The 18,986-nt window shown below is 50.3% G+C and overlaps 1 protein-coding gene across 2 annotated transcripts in view; it reads left to right on the forward strand.

Annotated features, from left to right (window-relative positions):
- The first annotated feature begins 1,108 nt into the window (after window positions 1-1,108).
- The window catches only part of LOC124240570 (tyrosine-protein kinase transmembrane receptor ROR2-like), a 204,497-nt gene continuing 186,619 nt past the window's right edge, over window positions 1,109-18,986 (forward strand). Inside the window, exon 1 of one of the 2 annotated variants that reach the window (XM_046663631.1) lies at window positions 1,109-1,532. In XM_046663631.1, the coding sequence (XP_046519587.1) occupies window positions 1,445-1,532 (88 nt within the window). In that variant the 5' untranslated portion in view covers window positions 1,109-1,444. The remainder of the gene's footprint in view (window positions 1,533-18,986) is intronic. The other variant, XM_046663630.1, reaches the window with a different exon arrangement.

Consider the following 18,986-nt stretch of genomic DNA (forward strand, 5'->3'; position numbering starts at 1 on the left):
CCCCCTGGATCCCCGGCGGCCTCTGGCCAGTCACAGTCGCAGGCTCTCCGGTCTGCATTAGGAATGAGAACTGTGTGGGCTGTTCCCCCAAACAGATTCGGCAGAGACAGTGAGAGGCCTTGATAATTTTAACAGGGGTAATGGCCGGGGCTGGCTCGGCCATGTTGTCAGCAGACCCCAGCAAGAGAACTTGTATTTCCTGCCCTGTGAGAGGTGGTGGAGGGTCAATTCCAGGGGGGCAAGCTCAGCCGCCTCAGGGTCTCGCACGCAAGGCCCGGGCTCTCCCTAATTCACCCCAACTAGCAGGAAATGGTGCTTGAGCAAAAAACGCCCAACAATCTGCCTGATAATCAGTTAAAAGATAAATCTCACAAAACAAACAACGGAGACGCTGGAGCTTCCAAATCCTTTCTCCAAGAGAGCAAAAACAAAGAAAATTCCTAACTTACAAACAGGAGGGTCAGGCCTTCCAATTCCAGACCTTGGCACGTGTTAAGCGAAACCAAGAATAAGCAAGAAAATATGCTATTTGAATTGCGTTCAAAATGTCTTTTACAAGTGAAGCAAATTACTTCTGCATGTTCTGGGGCTCTGCAGAGAACAAATAGTGTTCTGCCTTTAATAGGTAAAATTATACAATTTGCTTTTAACAGTCAACCAAAAGCCGCAGTGGCTTCAGATAGCATCGCGCTCCTGAGGGCTCCCTTCACGCAGCTGCACTCCCAGCGGTTTCTGAGCATCGTGGAGGGACGCGATTGTCCCGGAGGGCGCCGGCGGGGACGCAGCCTGTTTCTTTCCTTAAACGTTTCTTTTTTCCAAGCCCTCGCTTCTCTTGCTCCCGCGCCGCGGATTTGCCCCAGTGGAGGCTGGCGGGGCGCAGTGTCGTCCTGAGTTACTGATTTGTGACCAGGCCCCCGGGGGTCCCGCCCCCTGAAGGTGGGTGCTAACTGCTCCGGGCGCCTCTGCGGCGAGGGCAGCCCGGGCCAGGTCTAGCTGGACGCCCCCAAGGCGCCACCTTTGCGGCCAAGTGTCCTGGGGCGCAGGCCGGAGGCACGTCCGGGGAGGGAGCGGCGGCCCCCGGTGCCGGCCCCCAGCTTCCCGCGCGCCCCGCCCGCCGCAGGCGCGTCCCTCCGGCAGAGGGCGCCGGCGCCGGTCTCGCGCTGTCCATCGGGGCGGGCGAGCCGGGGACCCTGCCTCCTGCGCGCCCGCGGCCCGCCCCCCGCGCTCGTCCCGGCGGCCGGCGGGACGCCCGAGCCCGCGCCCCGGAGCCTCGCCGCCAGCCCGCGCCGTGGCCGGAGCCTCGCGGCGCATCCGGGCCGGGAGAGGAGGAGCGCCACGAGTTCCTCGAAAGGGACCAACTTGCGAAGCGCCCGGGAAACAGAGCAGCGGACGCGCGGCCGACAGGGGTGGTGGCTCCCGCGCCCCGGCCCGCACGGCCCGCGGCATGGCCCGGGGCTCGGCGCTGCCGCTGCTGTGCGTCCCCGCCGTCTGGGCGGCCGCCGCGCTCCTGCTCTCCGTGCCCCGGACCTCAGGTAGGACCCGCCGCCCCGCGCCTGCCGCCTCCGTGCGCCGGGGGAGGCTCGCGGCTCGTGCGTCCGTCCCTTCCTCCGCGCCCGTGCCCCCAGCGAGGGGCGCCTGGCAGGCCCCCCCGCGCCCGCCTCGCTCCGGCTCCCTGGCCCGCGCCCGGCGCCCCGCCGCCCGGGGCTGCTACCAATAAGGCGCGCTCTGGGGACGGCTAAGTGTTTCCAGAGGCCGGGGCGGGCGGCGCCGGCGCCTGCGGGGCGCCCCTCGCCGGGGGTTTCCGAGGGTTGTGAGTGTGGATGCGGCCCGGCCCGGGCTCCGCCGACGTGTCCCCAGGTTCTCAGGCCCTTGACTCGGCCCTCCTCCCCGAGGTTACCCTTCCAGGATTCCCGGCCACCGGGACCTCCATCTGCACCGGAGTCGCCCCCAGGGTGGGCGCCACGGTCGGGCGAGGCCCGGGGAAGGGGGCTCCCGACCCCTTGCCTCTGGGTCGAAGGGTCCTTGGCTTCCCTTTTGTTGGTCCTCTTCCCCCTCCCCCATCTCCGGGAGGAGGCCGAGGCAGCGTTTCCTGTGCCTGGGGTCGGGGGTCCTTGGGCTGCTTTTGGGCTGTTGGGGGCCAAGCCGCCTTCGGGCTGCACCCTTAGACCTGGGACCAGGGACAAGGCGCAGCTGGAGGGCGGGCTCAGCTCCTGGGTGTCGTTCTCCTCGAGGGGCACCCCCTGTCCCCCGGGGGCCCTGCGTGCGCTCGGCTCCATGGACCCCGGGGCGCGCAGGAGCTGCGGCGAGGCTCAGAGGCGGCGCGCGGGACCGGCCTGGGGTGGGAGGAGGCTGCGCTGGCCCACATCGGCCTGACCGGGAAGCACCTCCAGCCCGCGCGCCGCCTGGCCGGATTTGGGCACCCTGATGGTGGGGAGGGCGGCGGTGCGCCAGGTTTGGAGGCCGAGGAGGTTCGTCTCAAGTCCTAGAGATGTGAGCCGCCGCCTTACCCGTGAGTGGGTTCCAGCGTCGCCCACCGCATGCATCGCGCACCCCCTCCCCGCATTCCTGCGGGCAGGTGAGCATTAGGGGACCGGCGGGGGGGGGGGGGGGGGGGCTCAGCCCTGCTGCCCACTGCGCTCCAGGGACCGGTGCTCCGAATCAGGAATGCTGGGCGGCCTTTCCTGGGGGCCGTTCAAGCAGATGCTGATCACGTCGAACATTCCTGGTTACTTGACTTGGCTGGGGGTTTGCATTTATGTCTCTGCCCCTTAAAGCATAAACCGCTCAGGGTGCAGGCTGAAAAGGTGAGTGAGGTAGGACATTCTAAGTCAGTCTGTGGGATTCCACCACATCCCTGTGGATTTCTGCATCCCTGGCCCCGCAAGAGCCCCGCAGGAGCCCCTCTGCCCTTTAGAGTCAGGCTCCTCTTGCTGCGCTGTGGGAGGGGGACAGGAGGGGGCTAAAACCCGGGGACTCGACGTGCGCTCGCGCAGCGTTTGCTTGGCGGCCACGCCGGGGTTAATTCCTCCGCCAAACTCGGGCTCCCAGACGTGGGGCTGCGGGCGGTTCGGGTTGCGTTTGCGGGGGAGGTGCCGTAGGCAGGAATTCGAGGGGGGCGAAGCAGGAAAGGTGAGGGGTCTCCTGCTTACGTCGAGGTCTTAACAAGACTGGGAAAGTTGCTCGCGTTTCAGGGTGGAGAAGTTGAAACATTGCCCTCCTTTCCGTTCGAATTTAGGAAATCTCTGAGGAACAAAGCAATCCAGAGTCAATTTACTTAATTTTTGGACCCTAATTTTCTTTTTTCCAGTAAGGCAATAATAACCTCTATAGGGGAGGGAGTAGGAAAGCTGTTTATAATTCTCTTCCTTCTGGAATGCTAGATTAAGTGAAAATTCAAAGAATACGATCATCCATATTTAAGATATAAGAACAATTTTGTGATTACAGGAGATTTGAGTGTTAGGCATCTTTTCTCCTGTGAAGAGGGATCCCTGTAATTTGAGTGTATTTTGTACACTAAACGTGAGTTGCTATGTGAAAACAGGGAACGGGTATTTATTCTAAAAGGATATGTAAATTCTTATTCTGCATATTTATAGAAGGCTCTGTTCTCTAAGGAGATGAATACCGATTGCGGACTATGTGCCCCTTCTAGGTAGGGTAGGCTGGGACGTGCTGCGAGTGGGGGTTTGGGGGTCCTCCTTCCCCCCCCATATCGACAGAGTAGTGTTTACTTCTGGCCCAGATCCCTGGAGTGGTGGTCATAATAAATAATGATAGTGATCCTTCTAGAAGGAAATAAACGAAAACATCTTGAATAAGAAGACTTTGTGGAAAAAGAAAAGTTTTTATGTATATAGCAAGGCAACATGTTTTTCTTATTATGGCTGTGTACCAAGCAGGGAAGCAGCACACATCTGAAATGTTTCCGTTTTTAACGGTGGGAGTGAGTTTAACCCTGCGTCTGCGTGATGGAGAACGCCATCCTGAGACCCTGCACAAGCCGGCCGTGGGACCCCCGGTGTAAGCTGCTGTGTCCTGCGGTGGGAGACTGCTGAGTGGCTCTCATCAGGGAGGCTGAACTTTTCCTTAGTAAAGCAAGTCATGGTTAGAAAATGGACAAGAAATCTGCTTAATATTCTGCGTGCAAAAAAGCAACATGGGTTTAAAAATATGCGTTTACCAGGGGTAGTTTTTGGTGACGGTAATCTGCCCGTTTACGAGGCAATGTGATATAGCATTTCTGTTTTTATTGTGAAACCTTTTTTCTCTTTGGTCAAAGTACAGCCACAGTTGGCGTTTGTGTGTCACTCTCTGTTATGGTGTGATTTGTGGTGAATTACGTGTTCCCCATAAACGTGCAGCCTTGGTTTAACCCTGAGATATTTTAGCCTGGCAGAGTCTGGGTTTAACGCCGCTCTTGCCGTTGGAATCTTTTCCAAGATCAATGGGATAGAAATGCAGGAGTAGGGGAACGGCCCATCTGGTTGGTAGGGAAGATTAATCCCCTAAAGGGGGATTTCTAAAGCAAGATTTCAACTGGAGAAGTGGCGCGCCTTTAAAATGCGTTCCACGGGAGGCCAGGATGTGGAAAGTTATCATTATGATTGAAATGGAGACAGGGTGTGAGGGGCTTGGCCTCCCTGTGTTCGGCCCCCCGGCCAGTCTGATTAAGTACAGGAAGTTTGTGTACTCTGTGACTCTTTTCCCTGGGAGAGCTCTAAGTGCTCAAATCCAAGTTGTAGTCAGGGAAAAGAAAGTGGCCTACTGAGTGTTATCCCTACCCCGGGTTTATAACCATCTTCTAAATCATTCATTGATGTCAGAGGCCTTTTGGTGTTTATCTGGTCCATTCCCCAGGGGTCCCCCCGTAGGCCTCCCCCCCTCCCCCAGCATCCTGTGGTTACCACGTGCAGAAGGGCTGGATTTACCCTGCTGTGCCCCATGGGGGGCTCCTTACCGGCTGTGACTCTGTTCCTGGTAAAGAAAGTTGTCATTAAGATATTTCCTTCTTTGGGGACCCTGCAGTGACTGCCAAGTGGACCCCATGAGTATCATGCATGAAAGGTTTCAAAGCGAAGTAATCAGGGACTCTGCTTTCAGAGGAAGCTTTGCAGGTTAAGTCTGGATTTTGCTCGGGTGGGCAGTAGCAATTTCATGAAAGGACAGTTGGGCGAAAAGGACTAGTTTTGAAAACGCTGCTCAGTGACCCTCTGGGTTCTTTGGTTTTGTGTCGTTCGACTGCAGTGCTGTAACAGAAATGTTCGCAGTTCAGTGGGTAGTGTTGGCTTCTTGAGTTTCGAAGTAAAAATCTAAGCAACAAGAGTAGCTCCAGCCCATTAATTATGGCTGCAACTGGCTGGGGTTTGTACCAGCCTCTTTCTTCTAGTGTGTATTTATTTGGTTTTGTCGAGGACCTTGCCAAGTTGGAAAGAAGGGCGGGACAGCTCTGCTTGCCTGTGCAGTTGTCATGAAATGTGTCTGGGGTGTGATCTGTTTAAAATCATATTAACAGAGTGGCCAAAGAATTGTTGAACAATGTTGGAAATTTTCAGAAAGCTTTTCAAAAATAGGGAATTGTGTTGGTGTGGTCTGCACCATTTTTGGGATGTCTATTTTTTTCTTTTTAAAGTTCTGTCTCTGAAAGAACCAAAAAATCAAAAGCCAAAGGGAAGGAAATAATTACAAAAAAATTTAGCCTAATTATACTAAGTGGCTCGTCCTCTAGAATGTCTTGAGTTCCAGGGGGAAGTGGTATGTGTGTCTTTAATTGTCATTGGAATGAGCTTCAGTAAGCACTCTGTCACTTTTGAGATGTTATCTGGGGAGAATGTGGCTGCTTCTTCAAGGCCTCCTGAGTGGGGGAGGGTTTCCCCAAATCCAAAATGCTCCCGCCTGATGGTCTCCACACCCCAGCGCCCTCCCAGAGGGCTAGTTAAGCCACTATGCAGTTGAGTTACAGATAGCCTCATTGTAGACTGGTGCTGTGGAGCGTAGTAGCTGCTAAGTATGTGTAGCTGTTTAGGTTAAAATTAATTAAATTGAAATGAAACGAAAGATTCAGTTCTCTGACCCTGCAAGCTGCATTTTAGTAGTTGAATGAGGCCGGTGGCCTCACTCACAGAGAGGACGTTTCCATCCTTGCAGGAAGCTGTGTCTGCCACCACTGGAAGAGCTGGTCCTCCACTTTCTCCAGGGTCTGAGTGTTTGTCACTGTTGCTTCAAGAACATCTTGTAGACTCCAGAGCAAGGAGGGGCTTCACCTTTTTTGCTCAGAGTTGTGTTTGTTGACTGCGGGAGATTGGAAGGCAAAATGAACTGGATTGACTCTCATCTGTGGAACTCGAGGGCCCTGCCCTGAGAGGGGCTTAGCAGATGTGTGATGACCAAGGCACCAAACCCTTAGCGCTGTGCTTGCATACCAGACAGTGCTGATTTGGGGGAAATGTTAGTTTTTAAGCATTTGCATGTACCTTTTGGACACGGGGCTAAACAATATGAACATGTGTGTGCACACACATACGTGTGCATGTGTGCGTGTGTTTGGGAGGGGTGGCACCCTGCTTCAGGGCCATTAAAAGCCCATGAAGTGAGGATAGTGGCGACTGTTTACTTGAATTAGGCTGAGGCTGACGCAGTGGGAGCTCTTCAAGTGGTGGAAGGAAATGGATGTCATGGAAAGTGCAGATGTGAAGAGCACCAGCCGGGGGAAGGCCCAGGAAACCTCCCTGCTTACCTGTCAGGCCCCCGAGCTGTGCCAGGCGCCTTTCGGGGTGCAAACGCAGGCTCCCACGTGGAGACCGAGATCACAGGGCCGGAGGAAGAGGGAGAAGAGAGATGACACTGAGGACGTGTTCATGACGGATTCAGAATCAAGTCCGAACGGGAACGGAATCGAACGTGCATCAGCTGGGACGCGGTGGGGCCTTCCTGCCGGCGGGCAAGGAGATCTGAGATGAGACCGGCCACGTGGGACTCGTGGAACGTGTGTGCAGATGGGAAGGGGCTGAGGAGAGAGGAGGGCAGAGGAACTGAAAGCCCCCGAGCTCGGTGCTTGGAGCAGGGAAGTGGTGTGCAGTGAGGAGCGTCAGGATCTTGGCTGGCAGGGGGTTCGGGACGGGACCGGTGGGCCAGGATGGACCGGGCAGGGCAGGGGTGGCTGCTGCAGCCTGTTTGAGGGGGACAACTTGGCAGCCGCTGGTGGGGTTGTGGGGTAGTGTTTGTACCTAAGAAGGAAGGTGCGTGAAGAATCAAGGGGCCAGGTGTTGGACTTGTTGGGGAATCCCCAGGAAAGGTCCTGGGTGAGAAGCATCCTGAAGAAACTGAGGCAGGAGGAGAAGTCACTCAACCCTGAGGAATCTAGGGGAGGACGCACACAACGTTTTGGCTCCTGGAAGATAGCAGGCTTTGGAAAGGAGAATGAGTAGAGTTTTGGGCACGATGAGGAGTTGGGTGGGGACGTGCGGGTTCCATCTGGAAGGTGAGCCGCCCATGGAGGGACAGCCGAGGGACTAGGAAGGAGCGGGGCGCCGCAGGCTGAGGACGCCTTCGGGCACGTTCGGGGCAGTCCACCTTGTAGCCCTACTTAGGATGTGATTTTGTGTTTTCAACTCTTACAGAACATTTGGAAATGGGGAATCTTCGTTCTGACAGTGAGGGAACCCCCAGGTCACCGTATGGCAGTCTTTGTGTAACATTGGATACGTTTCTAGCCCGGTTTAGTGAAGGACTGGGGCCACGGGAGGTCTAGAGGAGGAGAATGAGACGGCAAGAGCTCCGTCTTCCGTGGGCGCGAGGGGAGGGTGCGGGGCAGGATGGGGGCCTGGCTGGTTGAGCATCTGTTTCCTTCTGCAAAAGAAACACAGGAGAAAGCAGAAAGTGACATAAGTTACCTGAGATCTTTTTTATTATTATTATGGTAATATATGCATAAAATAAACTCTTGATCATTTTCAAGTGTACAGTTCACTGGCATTGAGTGTATTTGCCTTGCTGTGCCACCATCACCACCATCCATCCCCAGAACTTTTTTCTCCTCCTCAAAATGAAGCTCTGTACCCATTAAACAATAACTCCATATTCCCTGTCCTTCCAGCCCAGGACAACCGCCATTCTACTTAGTGTCTCTGAACTGACTCCCGCGGGTGCCTCAGATAACTGGAATTCCAGGGCATTTGTCTCTCTGTAAGTGGCTTCTTTCACTTAGTGTAGTGTTTTCAAGGTTCGTCCATGTTGTAGTATGTGTCAGTATTTTCTTTCCTTTTAAGACTGAGTAATACTTCTTTCCATACAGACACACACACCCCATATATATACACTGCATTTTGTTTTTCTGTCTGTTGGGGGACATTTGGGTTGTTTCCACCTTTTGGCTGTTAATGAAGAATGCTGTTATGAACATGGGTGTAGAGACACCTGTTCCAGCGTCCCTGCTTTCCGTTCGTTCGGGTCTGTCCCCAGGAGTGGAATTGCTGGATCCTATGGTAGTTCTACTTTAAACTTTTTGAGGAACCACCATCCTGCCACCGCTTGTCATTTTCTGTTTTGTTGATAATAGCCATCATAATGAGTGTGAAGGGGTACCTCATTGTGGTTTTGGTTTGCATTTCTCTAATGACTAGTGATCTTGAGCATCTTGTTATGTCATTTGTATGTATTTCATGGCCATTTCTGTATCTTCTTTGGAGAAATGTCTGTTCAAATCCTTTGCCCGTTTTTTAATCAGATTGTTTGGATTCTTTTGGGTGAGTTGTAGGAATTCTGTATTTTGGATATTAACTTCTTATCATATGCATGACTTGCACATATTTTCTCCCATTCCGTGGGCTGTCTTTTCACTCTGTTGATGATGTCCTTTGATGCACAAAAGATTTTAAGTTTAATGAGTCCAGTGTATGTATTTTTTCTTGTTTTACCTGTGCTTTTAGTCTCATATCCAAGAAATCATTGCTAAATTCAGTGGCAGGAAGCTTTTCCCCTGTATTTTCTTCTAAAAGTTTTATAGTTTTAGCTCTTATGTTTTAGGTCGTTGATCCATTTTGAGTTAGTTTTTGTATATGGTGTAAGGTAAGGGTTCACCTTCACTCTTTTGAATGTGGATGTACAGTTTTCCCAGTATGCTTTGTTGAAAAGACCGTCCATTCTTCGTTGAATGGTCTTGGCACCCTTGTCATTTGCCATATATGTAGGGTTTATTCCTGGGCTCTCTGTTCTGTTCCACTGGTCTGTGTGTGTGTCTTATCCACTGTCTTGATTACTATAGCTTTCTAGTATGTTTTGAAATCAGGAAGTGTGAGCCCTCCCACTTTGTTTTATTTTTCTAGATTATTTTGGCTATTTGGGATCCCTTGAGAGTCCATCTGAATTTTAGGATGGATTTTCTATTTCTGCAAAAAAACATCACTGGGATTTTGGTAAGAACTGCACTGAATCTGTAGATCGCTCTGGGTAGTATGGACGTCTTCACAAGTCTCCTTCACAAACACAGGATCTCTTTCCATTTGTTTAGATCTTTAATCTCTCTCAACAGTGGTTTATAGTTTTTAGTGTACAAGTCTTTTGTCCGCTTGGTTAAATTTATTCCTAAGTATTTTATTCTTTTTGATGCTATTGTGAACGGAAGTGTTTTCTTAGTTTCCTTTTTGGATTGTTCTTTGTTAATGTGTGGAATGTACTGATCCTTGCCTGTTGATTTTGTATCCCGCAAGTTTGCTGAATACATTTATTGGCTCACATGGACTTTTTGTAGCTCTGTGTGTAAGATCTTGCCATCTGTGAACAGGCATAATTTTACTTCTTCCTTTCCAATTTTGGACACCTTTTATTTCTTTTAAAATTTTTTTCCTAATTGCTCTGTCTAGGCCTTCTAATGCCATGTTTAATAGAAGTGGTGAAAGTGGACACCCTTGTCTTGTTCCTGATCTTAGAGGAAAAGCCCTGAGCGTTTGCCCGTTGAGTCTGATGTTACCTGTGGGCTTGTCATGTATGGCCTTTATTATATTAAGGTAGTTTTCTTCTGTTCTTAGTTTAGTCTCATGTCTTTTTGTATAGTTTTGACTTTTGGAACATGTTGATGTTCTGCATGTTCAAAAAATAAAATTAAATCACTAGAGATAGCAGGAACCTAAACCTGAATTCAGGGAAGTAAATAAACCCAACTGTATTGCAAATGTCACATGACTACAGTGACGGAGAAGAAACATCGTTCATGTGAATGTGGACCCAGGAGTTTGACTGTATATGCTCAGTCTAGATGGAAAAACAAAACCTGAAAACAGATCTTGCATTTTTCTTAGTAGGTTTGTTTTTCATAGTGGTGTGGATATAGCAATTCTGAAACTGTTTTGTATGAGTTGTGGGATTAGGCAAATGAGAAGTGTGTTGATAGTGTTGGAGTCAGTGTTCCCGCTGTGGAAGAAGGAAGATGCAAATTTGGAGTGAGGGAAGGCCGGGAAGAACCTGGAGGGGCTGGACTGGAGTTGGAGAGATTGGTATAACTCATGATGTCATGTATATACGTAGACATACACACACGCATGTATACAAGATACACAGTGTGTATTATGTTAAGATTGTAAGCTCATGATTTATAAAATATGTATTTTCCTATACCTTACAGTTATTTCCTAGCTCCTCATTAGCAGTGAGCACTCTTAGTGCCCAGGCCTTGGTTTCTAAATGCTGTTACACGTTAAAGGAACTAAACCAGCTTGGGCGAGCCAAGAGCATGTTCTTGTGATAGAAAATAAGGGATCACAATAATGGTGACATATCAGTTGATTCTCTCATGGTTCTGGAAACTGGAAGTCCAAAATCAAAGTGTCAGCAGCCCATGCTGCCTCTGAAGGCCCGGAGGGAGAATTCTTTTTTGCCTCTTCTGGTTCCTGGTGGCTCCTGACGTTCACTGGCTTGTGGCAGCATCAGTCTGATATCTGCTTCATCTTTACATGACCTTCTTCTCTATGTGTCTCTGTGTGTCCCCGCCTCTTCTTTTTTTAAGTATGCTTTTTTTTTTTTGATGAGGAAGATTGGCCCTGAGATAATGTCTGTCGCCAGTCTTCCTCTGTTTTTTTCCCCTTCTCAAAGCCCCAGTACGTAGTTGTGTATCCTAGTTGTAGGTCATTCTAGTTCTTCTGTGTGAGACGCTACCCCAGCATGGCTTGATGAGTGGTGTGTAGGACCGTGCCCAGGATCCGACCTGGTGAACCCTGGGCCGCCGAAGTGGAGCGTGTGAACTTCAGCAGTTGGCCACAGGGCTGGTCCCCACCCCGTATGTGTAAGGACACTGGTCATTGCATTTAGGCCCACTTTATTTTTTTTAATTTTTATTTGTTTTAAAGATTGGCACCTGAGTTAACAACTGTTGCCAATGTTCTTTTCTTTTTTTTTTTCTTGCTTTTTCTTCCCAGATCCCCCCAGTACATAGTTGTGTATTTTAGCTGTGGGTCCTTCCAGTTGTGGTATGTGGGACGCCACCTCAGCGTGGCCTGATGAGCGGTGCCATGTCTGTGCCCAGGATCCGAACCAGCAAAACCCTGGGCCGCCAAAGCGCAGCGCGCAAACTTAACCACTTGGCCACGGGGCTGGCCCCCTAGGCCCACTTTAAATCCAGGATGATTTCGTCTCGAGATCCTTAATTCATTACTTCTGCAAAGACTGTTTCCAAATAAGGTCACATTTGAAGTTCTGGGTGGGTATGAGTTTTGGGGGGATATTATTTAACCTGCTACATTATATAAATAAATGGAAGGGCACTGCGAGAGGACTCTCCCTTACAGCAAAATGCCAACTAAGAAATTTGAGGTAAGTTAGAAAAATCACATTTTGCAAGAAGAAATTGTACAGATTGATTTGGGCAAGAGTTGTCAGTGAATGCTGAACCTAATTGATGGGAATGTTCATGGCTCAAAGTATTTCCCTCAGAGTCCTTATATGCAAGGGGACCATTAGTGACTGTAGACTAGAGAAGCTGCACGTCCCCCACACTGAGTGACCAAGGCTCGCACCACCAGTGCGTGCAGATGGACGTCGTCCTTCCGAGAAGGACATCCTTAGGTTGTGGTCCATCTGGGGAGGCAGAACCCGAATCTGATGGTGACAAAACCCAGCATGCCCAAATGGAGGGGCATTTTATGAAACACCTGGCCTGCAGTGGAAAACATCAGTGTCCTGAAGGACAGAAACAGCCGAGGAACGGGTCCAGCTTAAAGGAGACTCCAGGATGAGACAGCTAAATGCAGAGTGTCATTCCAGACGGGGCGAGAAGACACGCTGACGTGGATTCATTGGAGCATTTGATGAAGTTGGAACGAGGAGGTAAATTATTTAAAAGTGTCGTCACAGTTAGCTTTCCTGAATTTGGGATTGTGTGGAGGTTATGTAAGCAGATGTCCGTGCTCTTGAGAGGCATACGGCACGTGTTAAGGGATAAGGGCGTGGTATCTGCAGCCTGCTCAGGGGGTGCAGAATGGAAACAGTGTGCACGGAGAGGGGTGATGAAGCACATGGGGTGAAACGTGAAAAACTAGTGAATCTGGTAAAGGGCCTGGGGGAGTTTTGTGCATGAATCTTGCACCTTTCTGTAAATTTGAAATTATTTTGAAATAAAAAACTAAAAGTGTTCACTGGTACAAACGTGTGGCTGTAGCCAATGGAATCAACAAGAGAGTTCAGCAAATTCTCTTAGAAGAAAGACTCAAACGGTTCTAGTTTTGTTAGAAGTGGTGTCACACCTCACACGGGGAGGGGAGGGGCGGCATCCACGTGCTTTGGAGGCCAGGCAGCGTGTCCTGGACAGGACTGAAAATCACCAAATCTTAGTCTAGTTTCTGGATCGCCAGAACTCCTAACATGCTTTTCCTTAGCTTTTTATTATAGAAAACTTCACAAACATACATAAAAGTAGCCTAGGCCAGTGGACCCCTATCTCTTTTTCACCCAGTTTCCACAGTTCCGCCTTCTGTTACTTTGTTTCATTTCCCCTGGCCCACTGAATTTATACCTGTACTGCGCCAGCACGAACTGTAAGGACGGTTTTCCATATAATCTCAGTGCTCTTTCACAGGCAAGCATCATCTGATGCCCAGGCCTTGCCCAGTTTTCCCAGCTCTCTGGAAAATGGCCTTTTCCACGTGGTTTGTTTGCAGTGAGGTCCAGGCAAGGTGCGCCCGTTAACCTTGGTTTTCACCGTCAGAACGGCCTTCAGCCCGACCCCGGGCTTCCCGTTGGATCTGCAGCTCTGAATTCCAGCAGGTGCATTCCCAAAGCCGTGGGCTCTCGGAGCAAGAGGGAGCCCCGCAGAGCTGGGTCCTGGTTGCAGAGGCCCAGGGTGCCCCCTTGGAGGAGCGTGGTGTGTGGGGGTCCAGGGAGGGCCCCATGAGCTTTGTCTAGTCTGGGCCTTTCCCGTCCCTTCATTCTGGACCCCTCTTTTGGTGGGGTGCTCCTGTCACCACCTCCTGAAATGCCCTGCAGTGCCCCGTGTGGAGTGGGCCATCCCCACCTTTCTCAGAGCCCAGGGGCCTGTACGACAAAGGTTCTGAAGGAGGGGGAGGGTTTCGCTTTCAGGTGTGTACTGCCCCCCCCCCTTTTCTCAACAACAACAATAACACAGGACTCAGTTTTGTGCTTCCTGGTGTAGAGGGTTGGATGTCCCACTTGAAAATTCAGACTGTCGGATGAAGAGATTGAGTTTACACCATATCGGACAGATGAGGGGGTTTGTGTCCAGAATATGTAAAGAGCCCATAAGACAAATAAGAAAATAAACGCACCACTTTAAAGAGAGACACAGGGTACAGCAGAAAGTTTGCAGAACAACGCATACAAAAGGCCAAAAACTTAGGAAAAGATTGGACTTTATTAGGATTCAAGAAAATGCAAATTATGAGACAGTTATCCCAGTGTTCTGACCGAGCTTAGGCTGAAGTCAGAGGTGGGTAATGAGGAGCATGTCATCAATGATGTGGCGTGTGAATCGCCACCTTGGGAGCAGTGTGACATTTCCTGTTAATATTTAAAATGCACATATTCTGTGGTGTGCTGGCCTCGCTGCACCATTTCTAAGAGTGAGGAGTTGGAAGATCAGCTTGTCTCTTAATGGGAGCCAAGGAGGCACCATGTCTCAACTCTGGATTATTGTACAGTGGCCATAACGAATATGGAGACCTGTGAGTGCCAAAAGAGGGAGATTCAAGGAGAGGTTCTGGGTGGGGAGAAAATCAAGTCGCAGAAGGATATGTGCTGCCTGTGATTGATCTAAAAAATCCCAGCCCCATCCCCCCTTCCTGTGGGGCCGCCAGTCCCCAGAATAAGGTCTCTGATCCACGAGTCAGACCGACACCAGTGGGGGAAGATGGGCGGAGGTCATAGGAATCTTCAGGATCTTTTATACCATTATGCCCCCTCTGCTAGTGATGACTTTGTCGGATCCTTTCCTTAAGCCCCTAGGGAAGATGTTTAAGTAGGGCTGCTGCCACAGTTACTGCCTCTCTCCGATCGTCTTCCTCCTCGCTTTGTCAAAAGTCCTTGTCCGGCTCTGGCCAGAGGGGACTGTGAAGGGAGAACATGGGGAGTCAGTGTATTGAGGAGAGCGGTGCATCTTCAGGGCACGTCTTGATCTTTGGGGCGTCCTGTGAACAGGTAAAGAAATGGAAGGATGGAAGAGCAGGGAACTCATCTCAGCTCTTCTCTGGGTTTTCAGACTCTCCATGAGGGGCGTGTCTTGGCTTTATAGACATTTCGTCCACATCCCATGTTAGCCCTATTTAACATTTTCAGAGCTGTGATGGAAGCTTCTGCCTGAGGCTACTCATGCCAGCCCTGCGGTGCGTCCGCGGGCATCCTTGGGCCACCCTTGTTTGGTGCAGACGGGAGCAACCATCTCTGTTTACTCCTGGAATCCCGAGTTTGCACCCAGAGCTGTTGAAATACTTCTACCTTCTGTAAATGGCCCAAGAATCAGACTTCCCTTGATATTCTGAAACTAAAGCAAAATACAGGACATCTAAAAGGATGCTGAGGTGGAAATATGATTGGATCCGTCTTTCAAAACTTACAGTTTCAAGTTTTTATGGCTATTCAGATGGAGATTCATTGCTCTCACTTAATGACTTTTTATAAAGAGAATATTACACTGTTAGAGGTTGAATTGTGATTCCCCCTAAAAAGGTAGATTGGAGTCCTAACCCCCAGTACTTCAGAATGTGACCTTATTTGGAGAGAGGGCCTCTAGAGGTCATCAAGTTAACATGAGGTCATTAGGGTGGCCCTAACGCAGTATGACTGGTGTCCTTATGAAAAGGGGAAATTTAGACTCAGAGACAGACACGCACAGAAGGAACACAGTATGAAGACACAGGGAGATGACAGCCGTCTGCAAGCGCAGGAGAGAGGCCTCAGGAGAAACCAAGCCGGCTGACACCTCGATCTCAGACTTCCAGCCTCCAGAACTGGGAGATGGTGAGTGTCTGGGCTTTGTTACGACTCACGTGTACACATCTACACTGACTTGCGTGCTAAGCACGTGCTGCTTTCTGTTGATTTTATTTTTGGAGCATCTGCATAGGGATTTATTTGATAAAAAGCTTCCACTGCTCACCGACACCGCTTCTGTTCAGGAGCCCTCGGGGCTTGGGGTGGTAGCTAACTGGCTTGGTCCCAGGACTGGGTAGTGCTGTGGTCAGTAGTGGGGCACAGACTCAGGCACAGACTCACCAGGCCCAGCACGGGCCTCAGTCGGGGCGCCTCTTTGTGCCCCTGGCCTGACACGTTGAGTCACTTGGCATCAGAGGGCAGCTCCATCCTCCCGGAGAGACTGTCGTCTGGCACTGCTTCCCTGGATGGTGCTGCGGCCAGCCCCGTGTGGCCTGTGGGGCACCTCTGTGCGGCCGGCCGGGTCCAGGCCTGCTCGCTGGGTGGTTGGTCAGCTGCCCATCGTCTCCTTCACCTTCCTACCAGCTGCTTGCCTGCCTCTTGGGAGGGGACTTGAGGCTCTGACCCCCGGCCTCCCAGAGGTCCAGGCAGAGTGAGAGGCTGGCGCCTCGCGTGCTGCCCTCCCGGGCAAAGGCCCCGAGATGCCAGGCGCTGTCCAGGCCTTTGTTTCCTTTGGGGGAGCCTGGGTGACTACAAAAACAAACCCCAAGCGCACAGACATCCTCGGGCTGGGCCCGTGCGGCTGTCAGCATGTGTGATTTGTCCGCCCGGGAGCCTTTGAAGCGGGAGACGGCTGGACTCCTTGGAGGCCGGCACTGGGGAGGCTGGACGAGCCAGATGGAGAGGCAGGGGCCAGGCTGGCTCTCCGCGTCTGGGGCAGGGTCCCGGGAGGCTGCAGAGGGAAGGCGCTCGCTCGGAGGGGCCTTGCTCTGTCCTCTGGGTCAGAGGGGCCTGCCCTCACTTTTGTGCTGTTCCCAGGCACGGGGTGGCTCCGAGGCAGCGGAGAGTTCCCTGTGGACAGAAAAAGGCGTCGACTCCGCGCCGGCCCCGAGTCTGCCAAGGGGGGCCCCTCGGTGGCTTTTGTGGAGACCCCCGGGCACTGGGCGGGGTGCATGGCCAGCAGCTCATCGGAGAGGCACCTGGTGGGGGCCCTGTTGGGGCTCGAGGGTGGGGTACCCGGGGCCACGTGGAGGAGGCGTTAGGAAGGGGCACATGTGGGGTGTCAGCTGGAGCCAGGGGCTGGGGGCCCCTGACCTAGGGTGGCTTTAACAGAAGGAGCCCAGAGGATGCTTTGGGTGGAAAGGAGCTGCGTCCTTCTGGTACAGCCTCCTGTTGGGATGTGTAATGGTCAAGCCCATAATTGTTTTACTGGTAAGATTCAGCTAACTTTTAAAGAAAATTTTTTTTTTTTAAGATTGGCACCTGAGCTAGCATCTGTTGCCAATCTCTTTTTATTTTCTTCTTCTTCTCCCCAAAGCCCCCAGCGCATAGTTGTGTATTCTAGTCGTGAGTGCCTCTGGTTCTGCTATGTGGGACGCCGCCTCAGCATGGTCTGAGGAGTGGTGCCGTGTCTGTGCCCAGGATCCGAACTGGTGAAACCCTGGGCCCCTGAAGCAGAGCACGAGAACTCAACCACCTGGCCACTGGGCCGGCCCCAGCCAGCTGTTTTGAAGTACACTACTTTCCTTCACGATTTGCAAAATTCAGTATGTCATTATCGTTTTACTTTGGAAGAAGGAAAATCTATTGTTTCGCAAGGCAGAGCCCGGGCACAATTACCTCTAATTAGTGAAGTGTTTTCAGAGTTCAAATGAGGTTCATGTACTTTTTCTTTTGCAATTATTCTAAACTGTGAGTCCACATTTTCTTTCTTTTTAAAAAATGATAATAATTAAGAAAAAAAGATAGTCAAGTTTCTTCTAGTTGACTAACCACAAATTTCTATGGGGTCTGAAAACCAAGCTGATTCTAAATGAAACAAAACAAAACAAAAAGAAAGGATGAAAGCCAAGTGTGAGTATAAGTTGATCTGCCCAGGATTAAGTTTTTAAAAATGCTCTTTATGCTTGCTTTTAACCCCAAACGTGGGATGAGGCTGCTGTGACTTTTGGGGGTGTGTGTGGGATATTGAGGGAGCTTGGGCCCAATTATCTATTTATAATTGCAAGTGTTTATTTTTTAAAAATCACTATTAAAAACCCTCACAAACGAATTCTACATATTTTCTGTCTTTTATGTCGGCAGTTGCTTCCAAGAGGTCCCTCCTGGCATTGGGGTGTGACCCAAAGGGATGTCACGTGGCGTTCTTTGGAATGTTTTAATGATATATCCGGGGAATGTATTTATTACTTAAGTAAAAATAAAGAAAAACAAAACAAAAACAAATGCCGATGGTTTGAAAAAACACAAAACAAAACTGAGAAAGATGTCAAATGAAAAGCATGTCTCACTTCTCACCTCCCTCCCGCTGAGTCTCCCCCAGATAACTCAGCTGACAGTCCGTGCTTCATTCCAGACATTTTCTAGGCACACGTGCTTGTCTGCGCATCTCCTTTATTTTTTTTTTTTAATTTCAGTAAAATATACATAACATGAAATTAACCATTTTAAATTACACAATTCATTGGCATTTAGTACATTTACAGAATCGTGCATCCACCACCTCTCTCCAGTTCCGGAACATTTCCAACACCCCCAAAGGAAACCCTGTACGTTAGCAGTCACCCTCCATCCCCCGCCCCCCACCTCTGGCAACCACTAATCTACTTTCTGTCTCTGTGGATTTGCCTATTCTGGAAATTTCATATAAATAGAATCAGACAATATGTGGCCTTTGTATCTGGCTTCTTTCACTGAGGATAATGTTTTCAAGGCCCATCCATGTTGTAGCATCCTTGATTTGTTTTTATATACAGTGAGATTGTACCATGCACGCTGAACCGAGGTTTGCTGTTTTCACGGAACAATAGTTCTTGTAAATCTTTCCATCTTAGTGCGTACCAGGCACCTCATTTTTTTTTGAACCTTTGCTGTTATCTGTCATTTGGATATACATAATTTATTTCACCGGTCTCCTATGGCGGATACTCCTGATTTTTAGCTATTTCATAAAACAGTGCTGTAGGGAACATCTGTACATACATTTTTTGTTTTTTTTTTCACTTGTGTGAGTATCTCTAGAGTCAGTTCCCAGAAGTGAAATTTTTTTGTCCAACGTATTTCTATAAATTTTTGATAGATTCTACAAAGTTGCTCCCCCGGAAGGTGGCAGCAATTTATACTCCCAGCAAGGATGTGTGAGCTTTTCAGGTTTTTCTAAGCCCTGGCGAACGCTGGGAATTGTCAGGCATTTTAATCTTAGTAAGTCTGAAACAGAAATGGCATGTTAATTCTGTGTGTTGACATTTTGAAAATTGTCAGTGAGGGGGCCAGCCCATGGCCAAGTGGTTAAGTTCACGTGCTCCACCTTGGCGGCCCAGGGTTTCGCCGATTTGGATCCTGGGCACAGACATGGCACTGCTATCAAGCCATGCTGAGGCGGCGTCCCACATGGCAGA

This window comes from Equus quagga, chromosome 6 (assembly GCF_021613505.1).
Source record: "Equus quagga isolate Etosha38 chromosome 6, UCLA_HA_Equagga_1.0, whole genome shotgun sequence".
Lineage (NCBI taxonomy): Eukaryota > Metazoa > Chordata > Mammalia > Perissodactyla > Equidae > Equus > Equus quagga.